Source organism: Haemorhous mexicanus, chromosome 1 (assembly GCF_027477595.1).
Source record: "Haemorhous mexicanus isolate bHaeMex1 chromosome 1, bHaeMex1.pri, whole genome shotgun sequence".
NCBI classification, from domain to species: Eukaryota; Metazoa; Chordata; class Aves; order Passeriformes; family Fringillidae; genus Haemorhous; species Haemorhous mexicanus.
In genome coordinates, this window is record NC_082341.1 from 80,929,300 (window position 1) to 80,946,896 (window position 17,597).

General features: G+C 40.4%; 1 protein-coding gene across 8 annotated transcripts; it reads right to left on the reverse strand.

Moving 5' to 3' along the window:
- Positions 1-4,373: 4,373 nt before the first annotated feature.
- On the reverse strand, positions 4,374-16,961 carry OTULIN (OTU deubiquitinase with linear linkage specificity). Of its 8 annotated transcripts, none has more exons than XM_059854514.1 (8): positions 16,732-16,877; positions 14,904-15,233; positions 12,338-12,411; positions 11,415-11,509; positions 10,131-10,274; positions 7,738-7,863; positions 6,459-6,728; positions 4,374-5,990 (listed from the first exon to the last, which is right to left on the reverse strand). In XM_059854514.1, exons 1-8 carry the CDS (start codon positions 16,860-16,862, stop codon positions 5,796-5,798), a joined length of 1,365 nt encoding a protein of 454 aa, XP_059710497.1. In that variant the 5' UTR covers positions 16,863-16,877; the 3' UTR covers positions 4,374-5,795. The 8 variants fall into 8 exon arrangements, with proteins under 8 accessions (XP_059710497.1, XP_059710512.1, XP_059710547.1 ...); XM_059854529.1 differs by having other exon boundaries at positions 14,904-15,229; positions 16,732-16,862; XM_059854564.1 differs by having other exon boundaries at positions 14,904-15,183; positions 16,732-16,838.
- Positions 16,962-17,597: the final 636 nt, after the last annotated feature.

The following is a 17,597-nucleotide window of genomic DNA, read 5'->3' on the forward strand; positions in this document are numbered from 1 at the left end:
GGGAAGGCAGACACACCAGAATGAGCAGCCATGGAATGGGGTGTTGGAGGATTATATTGATACCTGGACCTTTCATACCTCATGCCTTACAAACAAGGTGATGGTTGAAGCTATCACAGATTTGTTTTAAACCTCCCTAAGCACTGCTCCAGTTCATTTTTCCTTTTCCTTTTTTTTTTTAAATAATGTTTCCAGCTATCTACTACCTTCTAGAATGCACTATTTTGTGTAATTAAAAGAGGTTTTATGTTTGCAACATATGTTTGATGAGACAAAATCCAGAACATCTGAGCAAAGGGAGCTCTAAAAAGGGCTCATCTGTAAATGAACACTGTGGAACCACTTGGTTGTCTAAAAGCAATGTTAATATTAGATACTAAAAGCTAGTACACAAGAGCCACGTGCCAGCCCCTGGGTAATATCTGCGAGGGTGCAGGAGGCCAGTGATGCTCTGAGTGGGTGTTTGCCTGGGAGGATCTCAGGGGGCCTGAATGGAAGATGAGAGTCTGAGGCTCACAGGAAACAGCTTGTCCTGCCACTGTGCAAATGCTATTTAAACAAGGAAAATTAACTATTAACTCACTGAAATTTGGTTTAGATGTAAAACCTCCCTTTCCTCTATGTTTTCAACCCTGTTAGCCAAGCAGCTCAGCAATGACCCCGAGAAGAAATTTTATTGGTTCTTCTGTCTCCATTTTGAATAGAAACTCAAAAGACATGCTCAGGTGAGAGAACAGAAACTGCTCTAAACTGCTGCTTGCTGGCTTCCTCAAAGGAACACAATCCTCCAAAACACAAGTGCACTCATGATGCAGTTCACTGGCACAGATGCTGAAGATTGGCAGCAAGATATGAACCTGCCTAGAAGGAGCAAGAAGTAGGGTCTCACCCAAGCTCTTACTTTCAGCTCTGCAGAACCACTCCTTGAGCAAAACACCAGGTCTTCTGTATAAAGCAAAGGCCAAAATGTTATGCAATACTGAAAAAAAAATATATTCAGAGTAGAGAGCCTGGAAAGAGTTTGAGTGAAATGAACACATTTTACAGGTTTATGCCCCATCCTGTACATTCTCCTTGCTCAATGTAATTTATTCTCTTACCCTTTATACAAAAGCAAAAAAATTCTTATGATGCAGAAGACATTCAAACAGTAATCACAACAGTAATAGTTCAGCATGTGGTCCATCTCTAAATACATAACCTATTCAGTTTTACACTGAGTATGTCTTTCCCCTAGAAATAATTATCATCTCCTTAACTGCAGTACAGGCAATAATATTGGTTTTCAAGGTACTTTAAAACTTTGTAAGTATCTCTGCTACAACTGTTTTTTCCCCTTTATAATAAGGACAGTAAAAATAAATCATGCTTTGTGCACCTTCAACTGCCGTTGGAAACTAACAGGTTTCTACATCTTAAAAGTTATTTGATTTACTCTTTGACAGTGTGAGAATCCAACTCACCATTTCTCACCATACATTATTTTTGACACTATGAAGCCTCATGTTTGTGAAGCAGGAATAGGTTATCCCAGAACCACTGCTCAGGATTCACTGTCACAGAATGATTCTGACTGTGAAGACTCACATGCCTCAATACATCACATGAAGGTTTGGATGAATATAAAGACAAAACCTGATATTCAGCAGCCAAAGAGAGGGCTTGCTGCAAATTTCAACTCCCACTAGCAGATTCTTATTCTGGGTGTAAAACAGCTGAACTACTTGGTATTCTAAAAGCTAAAAATGTAAAGGCATGAAAAATCTCAAGTTTCTTATCACTTCATTTCACAGCACTCCCCATGTCTTCAAGATGTCTTTCACCTACCTATGCACTAAGAACTTCAATTTATACATCCTGTCATGCAAGTCTCTCAGGCTGGTGCTGCTAAACCCGGGTCTTTTGAGATCACTGGATCACAAGGCAAAGATCAGTAGATCACTGGGTCACAAGGCAAAGCATTTTGGCCATACCGTATCTCCTCAGCACGGTCGGTGGTTGTGTATCATCACCGCGCTCTGCATTTGCGGGAGCCCCACGGTGAAGTGACAAGCCAGCGTAAGCCCTGTGCCTCGGCAAGGAAGGGCTGCGGGTGCCACCAGCTGGGCGGTGTGGGAGCCTGGGCTGTTCCCTGGCCTGCAGGGACACCTGGTGACAGACCGGGAAAGGAGGGTAGGCTCGCCCTGCGGCGGTGCGGGACCGGGTGAGGGGCTCCTGGGCTCCCCTGCCAAACCACTGCGAGCCGGGGGCAGCTGCGGGCCAGAGATGAACATCTCCAGAGAAAGGTCTGTGAAACGCCATAAGACTGTTTCAGAAGGAGGGCACTCGTTTTGCAATTGTTGTAGCTGGGTTTTTTCCTTTTTTTTCCTTTTTAAATTTTTTTTCTTTTATTTTCTTTTTTTCTTTTTCATCTAAGATGTATGAGGCACAAGGGCAGCCATGCATCTTAGATTATGCAACAAGGGCAGTGTCTGAATTCTGTCCCATCCCAGGAAGCCACAAACGGTTGCAGAAGTATCTGATTGTAGAAAAGTAAGAGAGATGGGGAGGGAGGAAAGTAAACTGTGTTCAGCCTATATAAAAACATATTTTCAATAAGATGAAGGTTTGGGGCTTTTTCAATTTTAAAAAATTTGTTTTTTTTCAGACTGAAAGCCTGAAACTGAAGAACTCATGCAGAGGCCACCTACTACAGCCCCTGCAGCACTGACTGCTGCAACGGCCCAAAGCAAATGTAACCTGTCAAAGACCTTGTAGCCAGGAGTCTAAAAACACCCCAAACCCCACAATTCCAAAAAGGGGAAAACTGGGCAAACTGTCCCCTAGAGGAGACAGCTGATGATCACATTCAGTGTGCCCCTCCTTCCTCAGCATGCCGAATTATCTTCCCAACAGCCCTGATAAACCAATCTTTAGTCAGTACTGACCAGTTCTTCAATGGCTCAGTACATTTCAGGGTGGCTTTTTTGCCATCCCAATGACTTACACTGGAGTTGTGAATAGAAATAAGAGAATTTCATCAGCACCCAGGCAGAAGTGAGTGCTCTGGGGAAAGGGGACTAGAGTGATGCCTTCTTTGGGAGGCTTCTACCATGCTGAACTTCCTGCTTCACTTTCAGCTCTGTGGAATTAATAACATTTCTTTTCCATTTCTGAGACCCTGAAGTTCTCCTCAAGAAATTCATAAATGGACATATTCTTTGAATGTGTCTGGCTTGGAGCACATTAGTCGATGTCATAGCACAAATATTCATTGCAGCCAGCTCGAGAACACGGCTCTTGTCATCTTCCAGCATGAAGCGAAAAAGAGAGCATTCATGAAGAACATTTGGCCACCTTCAGACATTCTTGGTCCAGTCCTGCCAGCTGGCATAGTGGGAAAACAAATGGCAATTATGTCCAGAAGAAAACAAGATGCAGGAGCTGCACAGCCAACACTATTTATACACCAGGGACACATGATGGCAAGTTGAGCCCTGCACTCCATACACAGTGCTAGAGCTCCCTCTCCCCACTTCCTTCACATCTACACGGTTCCCTGACCACATCTGCCATCCAGATGATGTGATCCACAAGTTCCCACACTGCTCTACAGCCTCCTTCTCTAGTTCTGGATGAGAGGGCTGTCCCTGTCACACAGAAATACACTTTGCAAGAGATGGCTGAGCTTCAGCTCAGCTGTCTGAATAAAGGCACAGTCCTGAACCAAACACACCAGGTCTTGGTGAGCTCCCACAGGACACTGTCAGGCTTCTCTGAACCTCACCCAGCCTCAGCTTGGATAGACTGCCTGCTGCAGCACCAGGCAACTTACAAGGAAACAGGATAAATGCAAAATAAAGGCTTGGTGTAGACAGGAGAAGTTTTTAGCAAAAAACACATATGGCTTAAGCACCTTGTGCCCAGTCCCACCTTTCCAGTTCAAGACACAAGGCAATTACGTGAATTGTTTCCAGCCCTAATGGCTACAATCTCAGCCCCTAAAAAGCCTCTGCTTTAGAGGGTTTTGTCATACATTCATAACCACTGCTCTACATGTGTGACAATATCTTTTCAAAGAGGTGTTAAATCTCAAGAATACAACACAATTCAATAATTTCAGTTAATTAAATCATAACTACAACTTTTCTATCAGAGTTATGAGTTGCAAAAGTTAATTAATTTTTCCTCCTCTTCAGCTTTTCTTGGATAACATCAATTCAGGGAATTACGTGGTTTTGCTGCCTATGTGTAAGCAGACAATCACTTCTTTTACACAGGTTACTATACTTCACAGCTTTCACGAACAAACTAACTTCAATGTGGATTACAAACATTGAAACATTAAAAACTTAAAGTATAGGCCATAAAACAAGAAACAAAATGCTGCCAGATGAATTACAGTTTTTTATTCCCTTGTAGCTCCCAGAAATTTTCAGTAACAAACTAATTGATTTAGAAGGCAACGAAAACATGACAAATATAACACAGTACATGATAGGCCTCATTTATGTGTTTAAAACACATTTTAGAACTTTCTAAGAATAGAACAGAACTTTTAGAACACACTTTCATTGTGTATATTACCTTCCACAATAATAGTTAACAAATTAATTTCAACTAGAACAGAAGAATTTTGCACACCACTTTCTCCAAAATATTCAAATGAAAAGTTTTTATAACCTTACCCCATTTACATATGAAGGCCTTCTAAGTGACCTGTGTATGACCAGCATTTTGGTTAAAACAGCTTTCACTCTCTTGCTCCAAAAGTCATCTGTAGGACATACTTCTACTTGAACCTAAAAGCTGAATGCTTCATTATTTAATTATTTTTTAAAGATTTGTCAGCACTTCCAGCATCTGATACATTCTGTATTCTTTCAGTTTTAAAGCATAATGAATAACTAAGCAGAAACAGAACCTCTGGTATCTCCACTCTTGGGAGGAGTAAGCTGCACAAAAAGTTTATTTCCATCTACTGAACTCCCTGGACAAATTAAAATCCTCATGTTCTCTACAGCAACTGCCTGAGAGGATTAACACTACAGGAACAATAACATGGACATGGAAGTTAACAGGCATGTGGCTACCTTCTATCAGATGTCATTATTTAAGTGGGAATTCTGTGTAGTCTTTGACTTCGTGACCAACTATCAAACAACTTTTATACTCCCTTATCACATTTGCTACGTTCCTCTCCATGGGTTGAAAGGGGAAGAGCACTTTCAGTGTAACAGACAACTGGCTTCTAAATAAGAGACACTTATGTAGGAAAAAACAACCCAAAGCATTAGAAAACTTAACTAACATCTCTCTTATAACATAAACCAGAGCAGGCATTAAATTTCAACTGCAAAAGAATTGTATTGCTTCCCGAGACCCAATTTTGTATAAATGGCTTCTAAGCACTTTTACAAAGATCTGCCAAGACACTGCCACCTTACTATCCCAGAAATTTCAATTGTCATTATTTTGGGGAGCAAAAAGTTAGCTCATGTCTTACCACAGAGCCTCACTAAAAGAAATAAAATTAATAAATCTATAGTCTTGGCAATTCTATTCAGAGTAAGTCCTTCAAAACAAAAAGGACTGCAGAAGCTCCCATTTCTTTTGATGGAAAAGAAAGCCAAGCTTGCCAAACCTTTACTATTTAAGATAGTACCTTTTTAATACTTTATTTCAGATGTCAACTTCCAAGACACAGATTTCAAGTTGTTGATTTAATCACATGGATTCTGTCCTTGTCCTGTTTCAAAATAGCATGGGAAACCCCCATAAGCAGCACAAGTCTGTCTGCCAAAAAAATCACTTGTTCACAGCATTGTCTCTTGGCACATTCTGACTGGAATATTATAGTGTCTGTCATCTTCAGTTATGAGAGTCACCACAGGCCAGTCCTGCTCTGGGTCATTGGGGTAAAGTGTGATGAACTCATCAGTGCTGTACTTATAGAGTCGGTACACTTGGATGGTGTACTGCAGAGCATAAGCAAGAAGAAACATCTCCACCTACATTGGAAACAACAAATATTGATGTAAAATTCAACATGCCTTCTACAAGATTTTCCTCATAAAAATATTAAACTAATACCTATCAGATGTAATTTTTCAAAGACAAAACTTGTGAAGTGAGAAGTCCTATACATGAGCATCTGTCATTCATTCTCTCATCTCCATCATACCCCTCTCTGATATCATGCATTTAACCAGCAAGTCCTCAAACCCACAATGGCATAGTAGTAAAACAGCAAACCCTACTTCCAAAGAATGCTACCTGCCAGCCACCAGACAAAATGTAGTGTTTCAGAGGAGGGCCTTTACAGACTCTCATTATAAACAAGCAGTTCTAACATATTCCTCCCAAAAGAAAACCAAATGCTTCAGTCAGCCCAACAAAAGCAGAGAAATTTCTTAAACCACTTGAAACTGAGAACTCCAAAACAGGAACATACCACTTTAAGAACAACCTCTCCTTACTTGTTCAAGGCCTCCGCTGTGACCAATATGATTCAAGTGATTATGCATTAACTGACAAGGGTTGCTGGATGTATCCCGTGCAAACAGGAGCCAGGAGAAGACAGGCACTCTCTTTCCACTTTTATCAGCATTGTATAATTCAATGGCAGTGTTAAGCATTAAAAATTTCAGCGCTTCATAAAGACTGTACTCCTCCTCTTCATTCTTAAACAATTTATCACAAGCTTCTTGTTTCTCAAGAGGACCCTTTATTTCACTTATATTCTTCCACTAAAAAAAGACCAAACCAACAAACAATTACACACAACACAAATTTACAGCCATCACCCTACTAGAGCTGCAAAAAGTCACTTGTGAGTTGTCAGATGCTCAGACAGGCACTCAGAATTAAACTTAAGGGCTTTGTGCCTTTTGAAAAACAATCAAGAGTATTTCCACAACTGTACCTCAATCAAGGTCAGGCTGACTTGGTCTGATTTTGCTTAAATTGATCAATAAACAAAAGCAAAAGGAATGGAATGCTAGAAATTGCTGCAAGGCAGCAGAACAAATATTGTTGTGGGACAATACATATTAAGGTAACAAATAACCTTTTTGTTTCCTGTGCCATAAAGCCTACATATTTCATATTCTTTACATTTCTGTTACTAAAAATGCATATTTCATTCCAACCCTCAAACTGCTGAATGCAGTATTCCAAATACTCTTAAAAGCCTTTCTAAAGAGAATTTGCATTCACAGTAAGACAGGAACAACTGAAGAGTTTTTTAATAGGTTCCAGAGTTCCAAGAGGGAGAAAGCATGGAGCTAGGTAATATAGTATGAACACTTAAGGGCACAATCATGTTCCTATGACCTGAAAAAAATGTATAAAAAAGGAACAAAAACTACTCCTTTGAAATTACTTCAGTGTTGTTGGGTTTTCTTTCCTTAATCTCGTCCAGATAGCAAAAGGATTTGTCTGCAGTATACACCATTCCTTCAAACAAAATACAAGAAATAATAGAGGAAGAAATCTACTCTGTTATATTAATTTTTTCATTGAAATCTGTCTAATTAATAGTTTTCTGCAGACCTGCTTGCAAGGCTACTGCGAGTAGTAAAAGATGCTTCTCACAGACCTGAACAGACATTCTTTACCTGACTTTTTTGCAGTATACGTACAGAAAACGGAGTTTCACTACTGAAAGCATCCTTATGTTAAATTATCCACATTCAAAAATCTTTTTCACTTTTCTTATTTGCAAGTAACCAAAGAATATACAAATACTTTTCCAACCTTTTGCCTTAGAAGTATTAAATACTCTTTTATTTCATCCCTAATTTCTCCCATCCTCTTGCCAGGTTTCTGTCTGAGCTGCCACTGCTTGATCCAGTCATACTTGCTCAGCAAGTTTTCAGGAAGCTGGAAGTTGAGAGAAGAAAAGGCAGCCTAAGTTAAAAGTCTGGAAAGGAAAAGCCACCAACCTGCATTTTTTTTAACAGTCTTCATCTTAAAACAATACCTCACATAACCTTCTGAACAGATATCATTGTAAGATGACCATAACCAAGCACAAGTGGCTATTTATAATATTTGCTGGATAACTGTAAGAATACTGTGGTCTGTTACTATTTCCAGATCTAACACATAAGTACTGAAAAAATTATGCACCAAGTCACTCATGCCTTCCTTTTTGTTTGTTGTTTAATTTTGTTTTGAGTTTTTTTTTTTTTTTTTTTTAATTAAAACACTCCTCCAACAGCAGATAGATTACAGTGGCTTTGTTTCAAAGTGTTCTTGAACCACAGAAGAGAAAACTACATCCATCAGATCATCCTGAAGTCTTGGTGGACTGCAAACTCCTTTGTCCAGAACACACCAAAAAAAAATCTCTATCCTTTTCAAGGAGCACAATCCAAACTCTCTGGGACAGGTTTTCTATTAAAGAAGAAAACAATTTGGGAATTTGCTGATGCATCAGATCATGTTTTAGCCTCAGAACTGCCTCTTTTACTGCTCACATGCTACACCTGTTCAGTTCAGAGCTTTTACACCTCCTTTGAAGGACATCCTGGCAGTTGCATGTCCAGTTTTGTACCTTCATTTATTAATCCATTTTACTCCTAAAACTGGAAGAGCAACTTGGTCTTACAATGGAGTAAATACTTGGCTAGAGCAGCATTTATGCCATCAGCCACCATCAGCCCATTTTCATTTTATTAGGACTCCAAACTAGTAATGTGTTCTCCTTAGTGGCAACCAAGTATGTGTTCAGAGAGGCACAGATCTTGTCCCACCCCAGCCTGGCATCCTGTGCACATAGAGCTAAACAATCAAAAATTATATGCCAGTAACTCCTACAACTACAAATGTGCATGCAATCACCAATTTAAATTAAAAACAAGAAAAAAACCCCAAAAACTTGTTATATTTGTACTGCCAGCTGTCAGTATACACATTCCTCTTCGGTCCCTTCTGCTTTGATGCATAATAATTTATCATTTCAGTTTGTTTTGTAGGTATACATCCATTTTAAAAAATGCTAATTATCATATGACATTTTCCTCTATGAATCAGTAGTAAAAAAGAGAAGAACACCATTAAAAACTTCAAAGTACATAATTTTTAAAAAGTTTGCTCTTTAAAGGATCATTGGGAAACTATGTTCTTTAGTCTGATAGCGTGGAAGTGGTTGAGAGCTGAAAGAATGTGTTTTTTACAGAAAGGAATCCATTTTGCAATGCACTTGCTGTAAAAACACCTCACAGAACTATTTTCATTAGTAATTACAAAAACATAATGACAAGATGCTTACTTAAAAATTACAGTGGCCAGAATGAGAACTTTTCAGCTGTTCTCTAAAGTGATGCAAAAAGGTAGTAAGGGCAGTGTGATTCTACTTGGACTGCTACCCTGCACACAGGGTCTGCATCAGACATTCACCATTTACATTCCCTGCAGCACCCTGACAACTGGAACCTTACTCTTCTCAAGTGGTTCACTTTTCTATTGGCAGCTTCTCACAAGTTTTTTCCATGTTCACCAATACTTTCAAATAGACTTTGTTGACACAGGAAAATTTCTGGAATATTCTTCTTCTGCTTGTAGGGGAATACCTTGTTCTTCTCATACATCAGTGCACAGGAACTGTTCTTCGAGTCAGGTTGGAGTTGCTCTTATGCTTATTTTAAGCAACATTTAAGACACAGGTAATTACACACATTTTGCAAAGCCTACAGCACCCAATTTGCTATTCCACTTTCTAGAGAAACCATATATGGCACACAAGAATAGGTATTACAATTTTGAAAAGCTGGGGGTTTTGCAAATTTTAGAATAAATTGTCTGTATTTTTTGTTATTGCAAGTTGCCTGGTGGAAAATCTCTTACTGCCACATTATAGGCAGTAAGAAGAAAGCAAGAGAGCAAGATTAAGACAGACAAGTGATATTCCAGTAAGCTCTAGAGTAACATTTATATCCATTATAAACTGAAGACCAAGGGCACCTGGACTCAATTCTAAGTTCAAAGAATCACTGTACACAAACAATCTTGAACATTACAACTTCTCAGTTCAGGGGATACTGACAAGTGAGCATATACATACTATAACAGAGAAATGAGATCATAAAATTATCCAATAGGTTAGACCCAATATTAGTCTATTGTCAGATCAGTTTGACACGTACCATAGTAAAATCCTCACTCTGCAGCCACCTTGGTAACTGGGTGGCTTGGCTTAATGCCTGGAAAAGAGTTGCTCTGAAAGCACAATAGTTATCACCTCGTATTCTCCTTATAGATGCAAACTTCTGAGCAACTGCTTCATATCCCTAGAAAAACACAAAATCCAAACAACATTAAATCATTAATCAAACATTTTAAGGTCACACACTGTTAACATAAGAAGTACTGGAATATTATCACCCAAATACTAATGCTACTTAAAAAAAAAAAAAAAGAAAGCTTGACCCACTACCCTTTTTGGAAGTTCAAATGCTTTTAGGTCACAAATTATACTCTGAAAAAAACAACTTAGTTCTGCTGAAAAACAGACACGACACTGAAGAAATCTAATAGATAACTGTTTGATATATTTGTATGATGACAGAACAATAGAACATAAACATCATTGAAATATGGGTAGTTAACCCACCTAGATTTCCAAAAAATATCCAACATACACGCACAAGACTACACATCATGCTTAAAAGAAATTTGAGCACTAGTTGATGCCACTTACCCAAAACATGGCACAAGTAGTTTGTTTCTGCCTCAGGGCAATTTTGTGTTTACACTGAAATATCCTGACACTTGCCTCAGCATATTTGTTCCCTCCCTGCTGTTCCCATACTCACAGTTGCAGCAGAAGGCACGATGTTGAAATGCAGCTTCTGCAGCTCAGCTACCCTGCCAAGGGCCCTTGTCACAGTAATCTCTCCAGGGAGGCATGGGGAGTTTTTGACTTTTGTAAGGTATCTTTACGTTTACTCATACATAGCACTAAATTTCTCAAGCAACAAAACAACTTTATTTTCTACCATTCTACGTCAAGATTAATGTTAAAAAATTAGTTCAAAAACTGGTAAAAATATCAGGAAAAAATTTTAAAAACCCATGCAATTCACCACTTTCACTTACCCACCTTTCACCCAAAAATTTGGTAATCTGCTCTGCACTTCAACAGACCACAAAATTAGCAATTTATGTCCATAAACAAAATATAAAACTTCAATTGAAAACAATAAGAAAGGACAGTATTGATCAAACTCCTGAATTATCAGCAAATAGCTTTACTAAAAACACATTTGCAATGAGCACGAAGAAAAGCATCTGCCAGCTGTAAACCACTCGTAAGACCTCACAATGTAAAACACTGCTACTGCATTTCTGTCTTAAAAGACTGCACAGGAAATCATGTAGCAGACAAAAACCAAGAGCCTAATGAAATTCAACAAAAATAGAACTGCTACCTTTCTCATCCTTTTTGCTGCTGGTGTATTTCCTCGCCATTCCTTCCTGCAATATTCCATGATGTCCATTTCAGGTGAAACACTTAATTTATATTCTGTCAAAACAGAACATGCAACATGTTACATGCAACACAACATAATAAAGAAAACAGAAGGTACAGAGCACATCGAATTTCTAAATACACTATCACTTTAAATTAACTTCAGTGCCAAATGAAACTGGCAGCACAACCTGTAGCTACTAAGTAATTATTGGTGTGGGAGGGGATAAAATCAGCTTGTTCTGAAAATTACAACTGAAGAAAAGTTACGATGTAGTTCAACCAGATAGGGAACACTCTGCTCCTCTCTTCTGCAAAATTAATTGGCAAAGAGGAGAAATTACTCAAGTACCCTTAATTTTCTTAGCAAGCAGAAAAATACTGACAGAAATTTCTCTTCTTCATACAGCAGCTAGACTATAAGGAAGAAAGATCACAGATCATTCTCAGTAAGTCAGTAATGACAACAGAAAGAAGAGATACAGTTTTGCCTTGGAATCCCAACAACCTTCATCCCAAAACCAGGTAGTACTGAGGGTATCAAGGCGTTCCAGCAACAGATGCTGCTATGATGACTATGACTAATTTTCAAGCACAACACTCATAACATAGCCTATGTGACTGCTTTCCAAAGAATTCAAATTTCCTCATGAAGTAACTACAGAAACAAAGGGAATGATAAACTAAGAGCAACTAATTTTCCAGAGAATTGATCTTTTTTTGAATCAAACTGTACAATGTACTCAGTCACAAGTAACTGCAATTGAACACAGACATCTGTGCACAGAAGTCCTTGGAGGAGAGAGTGTCAGGACATCACACATCAGTGCTACAGTGAGTTGCAATACTGTATTTGAAACTTCACACAAAGTTTGATTGTACCTGATGAGTTTGTTTCACTGAGTAGTATTTTCTCTCTCTCTATTTCTTCTTCATCACGATACATGTCCTCCTCGCTGCAATAAAAATCAACACATTCCTCAAGTAACAGCACAAATCCTACTCTTGTTTTCAACCCCCTTTTACAACTCAGGACAGTATTTAAGTCTTTCTACCTTTTTTTCAACACAATTTGCTTTCCATCTTACCCATTTTCATAGAACCAACATTAGCTCTCAAAAATAGAGAAAAGTTTAGAAAACCCTCTCAACTGCTCCACCTGAAGTATCTGTCACGAGGCTGGTAATAAATTATTGCCTGAATTTATCTTCTGTGGTTGAATGAATACTACAGTTCCTTCTGCGGTATTTCTACATTTTACAGCTTAAATCTGCAAAAGAAACAAGCCAACATGTCTATTTGCTGCACATATGAATAATGCACCCTGTGCATGCAGCTAAGAACACACTGCCCAACAGGGCTCCGTATCTACACACCACTGGGACTGACCAACCTGCCTCGTGCTGAGCAGAAGACATGACAGAATACAATGAAAAGTGGCCAACTATCTGCATTTAGTTTGAATGTTACTAAATTTAAGGACAATTTCCACCATGATCCAAACTGCAGCTTACAGGCTAGCTGAAACCCAGAGAAACATTTCTTCCTCAAATAATGTGGGTTTTTTGGCCAAGGTACATTGTCAAGTACCTGCATCTGAGCATACATACAACATTCTGAAGTCAAGTTATGATCATGAGAGAGGAAATTATGCCCCACAGGAATAGTGCACAGACCAGCGTCTGCAGCTTGGATGGGAACATTACTGCTGAAAATGAAGGGTCCATACAATGTTCAAAAAACTGACTGCAAATTTCACATTCTATTCCTGAGAGGAATTTGTCATATAATTACATCTACCAAGTAAGCTTCTAAAAAATATTCACAGCTTCACAATTAAAATACTTTAAAAAAACATATGCTACCAGCCATATTAGTATCATTTAGGCATACCACTAAAAGAGGTTTACATTGGTAGTCTGTTCTTCAAAGGAAGTACATAAACAGAAAAAGGCTGCAAGGTTATTGCGTACTGCCCACTACTATCAGTAGTTTCTAATCTACTCCCCAAGAACACCCCAAATCCAAACCACAGCCTGCCTCCAAAAGACTAGGAAGAAATTAAGGCACATCTTACATCACTAAGAGAGGATAACCACTTAGGAAGACTGTTAGAAAGAGTTTAATGTAGCCAGATGGTAACTGGATTACTTTCATTAAACTTGAAAGGATAGACTACTAGATGATGGCTCTGTATTTCTTTTTCTTTATGTCCAAACCAGCTTACTCAAACCATCTGTGTATATCTCCCTTGAGAACAAAAAATCTTTAGTATAAAGAGCCATGTGGGTTAACACCAGGAAACTCATCTACTGGGCTGTCATACAAAACTTGTTTAGTTTTTGCTCAAGTAGCTGCATGAAATCTCATTTTAAACAACACTAAATAATCATTAATTAAAAGAGAAACAGTAGATACAGTAGGTATCAAACGCAGTACTATCTGGTGAGAAGAAACATCATAGAAATATTTGTTTCATGTCCTTATTCATGTTACACTATGATGCTGGACAAAGCCTAATTTCTCAGAAGAGTTTAAAGTCCATGAAGGTTTGTGAAGACTTTAAAGAACACTTAATAACCTTGAAAACACTATGAAAAAAACCACACAGCAGTGGTTTTTTTCAGTGCTGCTGTCACAGTATGTGACAGCAGCAATCTCTAGCTTATCTTCTGTATAAGCCAAGTATCTAAAATATAAAGCATCAATTTCCCCCCTGAGCATGAAGTATCCTGCTGCTACAAGGGATCCCATGGGGAGAGAAATTGTGTCAGGACAGGGAAATTGCTCTTTTGCCATACAGCCTTGAATAAATTCAGCATAAGACGCAGAAAGAAGTGCTCAACTGACTAAGGCAGTGAGATTACTCAAGAAAGAGGAAGTTTGGTGTAAAGAAAGCAGTGTCATGTCCCTTCTGCAGATATTATGAAACCACCTTCTTTCTGGGAGTTGACAAAACAGAAGCAGCCCCAGACTGAGAACATGACAGATTAACATCCAGAGTAAACAAGGTACTGCATTTCAAGAGAGTTGTTTTGAAATCCAGGTAGGCAAGAGCTGCAATCCATCTGCACAAGCACTCTCATTCCAGAGATGAAAGCGTGTTGTAACACTGCTGTAGCATAGCAATTGTTAAGTAAATCTGTGGAAACAATAATGTGGGAACTAAAGCCTTTCCCCATTAATGCTCAGATAAATATTTGAAAAAATATAGTGAAAATAAAATAAGAGTAGGAAAAGAATGATTAAATGAAAACATGCATGCACAAAAGAAAAAAATAGTGCAAGAAGTTGCATGCAAATACTTAAATTATTTAACTAGTTAATGGGATTTTCCTGAACCACAGATACCAAAGAAAAAAAATCATAAATTTACCTTCATGAACTGAAAGTACCCTCCCTTTCTATAGGAAAATTGTTAATATATTTTTAAAAAATTAATCCTTACCTCTCCTCAGATGACTCCACTGCTGAACGATTACTAGACCCAGGTACATATAGTGCACAGTTTCTGGATGCATCCTGATCCATCACAAGAGATTTAATCATATCTGTCTTCTCAGGTCTCCCACTACTTCTGTATACACAGTCTTGTGTTATTTCTGATACAGTTTGCTCTTTCTGGTCTGCAGGTGCATTTGCTGAGCCAAGTTCCTCAGAAGCAAAACCAACTTCATTTTGATGCTTCATCAGCTGTGTGGGAACACACTCTTTTTTCTCTTCTGCACCTGCAGAAAGGCCAGTTGATTCTATCATCAACCCTTGAAGATTATCCTGGCTTTGAAGAATGAAAAAATAAATGAAGAGTTTCTCTCCCAAAAAAATAAAAAACATGTATGTTTCAGGAAAATTACAATATTTTTAAGAGTTACATTATATTTTGAGAATTCAGAGGGTACATAAATTATCCAAAACCAGGAAGGAAATCCAGAACAGTCTGGTAAAATAAGACAGCATCCAAGCTATTTTCTAATTCACTCCCCTGACCATCATTTCTTACCAAGGCTAAGCTGTGCCAGTTCCTCAAACACAACCTGCACAAGAATTAGTGTCCTGATTAAACACCTGCTATCCTTGGGGTGCATTATCACCTAAAACCCCAAGGATTAACAAAAATTTTAAAGAAACAAGTCTCAGTCCTGCAAGAGAACAGTTTTTACAAACTTAACTGGTGCTCTCTGAAACATCCACTCCACCAGGATAATTGCTTAGTACAAAAATTTGCAATATTTGTGACTTCCAATATGATCAAGGTATCAAGACAGGATGTCTACAATCCATTCCAGCAAGCTCCCCAAAAGATTAGAATGGGCCCATATAGTAAATTTTCAGGTATATTTATCTTAAATTGACACATAATGCCGCCCAAAAGTTATGGGTTGCTTGGCAGTTGTCACATTAATGTTCTAGACAATTAGTGGCTACCCAGGCTGGTCACCTCAGAGCTCACAAACTTAGTATGCACTCTATAAACCTTAAAACTGCTCAACACGTTTCTGTGTCTAGGTTAAAGCCTCCCACCTGAAAAATATCTTTGCTTACTAGCATTACAGCCCCTTGGCACAAACCAAGCTGTCCCACAGCACGGAGCTGAGGACCAGAGTTCACAGAACTGCAGAGTGGCCTGGGCTGAAGGGACTTTAAAGGTCACCGGGTTCCAAGCCCCCTGCTGTGGACACCTTGCACTGGGCCAGGCTGCTCAGAGCCCCCTCCAGTCTGGCCTTGAACACTTCCCAGGATGGAGCATTCACAACTTCTCCGCAAACCTTGTTCCGGTGCCTCACCACTCTCACAGTATAGAACTTCTTCCTAATATCTAATCCAAACCTACTCTTTTTCAGCTGGAATCCTTCCCCCTTGTCCCGTCACTACCTGCCCTTGTAAAAAGTTCCTCTTCATTTTTTTTGAAGGCTCCCTTCAGGTACTGGAGGGCCACAATTAGATCACTCCAAAGCCTTCTTTTTTCCAGTCTGAACAGCCCCAACTGTCTCAGCATTTGCTCCATCCCCCCCAGTCAACTTCGCGGCCCTACTCGTTCCCACAGTTCCGTGTCCCTCCCGTGCTGGGGCCCCAGAGCTGGAAGCAGCAGCTGGGGTCTCACCAGAGGGGCAGAATCCCCTGCCCAGACACCGCTGACCGCGCTGCTTTGGAAGCAGAGTCGTATTCCACCTCCCGATTTCTCCCGTCCCCGCTCCTCGGGGAAGGATGGCCCAGGCTGGGCGCAGGGCACGGCCCCCCGTGCCCGCACGCCGCGGCGCAGCCCAGCGAGGCCTCACCTTTCCGCCGCGCTCCGTCCCGCCCGGCACCGCGAAGCCGGCACGCCCCGCCGAGCCCCGGCGGCCGCCGCCGAGCCGGGCCCGAGGGGAGGGCGCGGGGCTCGGCCCGGCCGCCGCCGCTCGCCGCTCATGCCGGCAGGGCTCCGGGCACGGCGGGCAGCGCCAGTGCCGGGCCCAGCACTGCCCGGGCGCCCGCCCGGCTCCTGCGCGGCCCCGCAGCCGCTTCCGCCCCGCCGGAACCGCCCCGCGCCCCGCCGGAAAGGGCGGCACCGCCGCGGCCCTCAGCGCTCAGCTGCTGCCCGGGGAACAGCAACTGGGAAAGTGATCCGGCACTCCCCCCGCCAAAGTGGAAGGCAAGAAGTTCTCGTTAACAGAATAGACTGTGGAAATAAGAGTTGTTTGCCCGCTGCCTGACGGTCCGTGTTAAAGGAGGTGCTCTAAGAATGCAAAGCGTGTTTGTGTGTTTGTGTGTGTGTGTGTGTGTGTGTGTGTGTGTGTGTGTGTGTGTGTGTGTGTGTGTGTGTGTGTGTGTGTGTGTGTGTGTGTGTGTGTGTGTGTGTGTGTGTGTGTGTGTGTGTGTGTGTGTGTGTGTGTGTGTGTGTGTGTGTGTGTGTGTGTTTTCAGCTCGTACGCAGCCTGCCAGAGGCTGGAAGTCTCTCTTCTGAGGACAAAGGGATACATCACCACGTTCTGACACACTCTTATGAAACTCCAGGCAGAAGAGAAGCGTGCGCGGAGAATAGATGAGAAGTCTTTAAAAATTACATGCTACTGAAATATACCCGTTATTTAAAAAAAAAAACGAAAAACCACTACAACAACAACCAAAAAACCCATCCAAAACAAACAAACAAAAACCAAAACAA

Excerpts from the sequence above, each read along its gene's own strand:
- OTULIN (XM_059854514.1), bottom strand. The coding sequence starts at position 16,862 with ATGAGCGGCGAGCGGCGGCGGCCGGGCCGAGCCCCGCGCCCTCCCCTC. Across the intron at positions 7,864-10,130 it reads AGAGTGAGGATTTTACTATG|CTTCCTGAAAACTTGCTGAG; the intron begins GTACGTGTCAAA and ends CTCAACTTCCAG. Across the intron at positions 5,991-6,458 it reads ACAGCGGAGGCCTTGAACAA|GTGGAGATGTTTCTTCTTGC; the intron begins GTAAGGAGAGGT and ends TTTCCAATGTAG.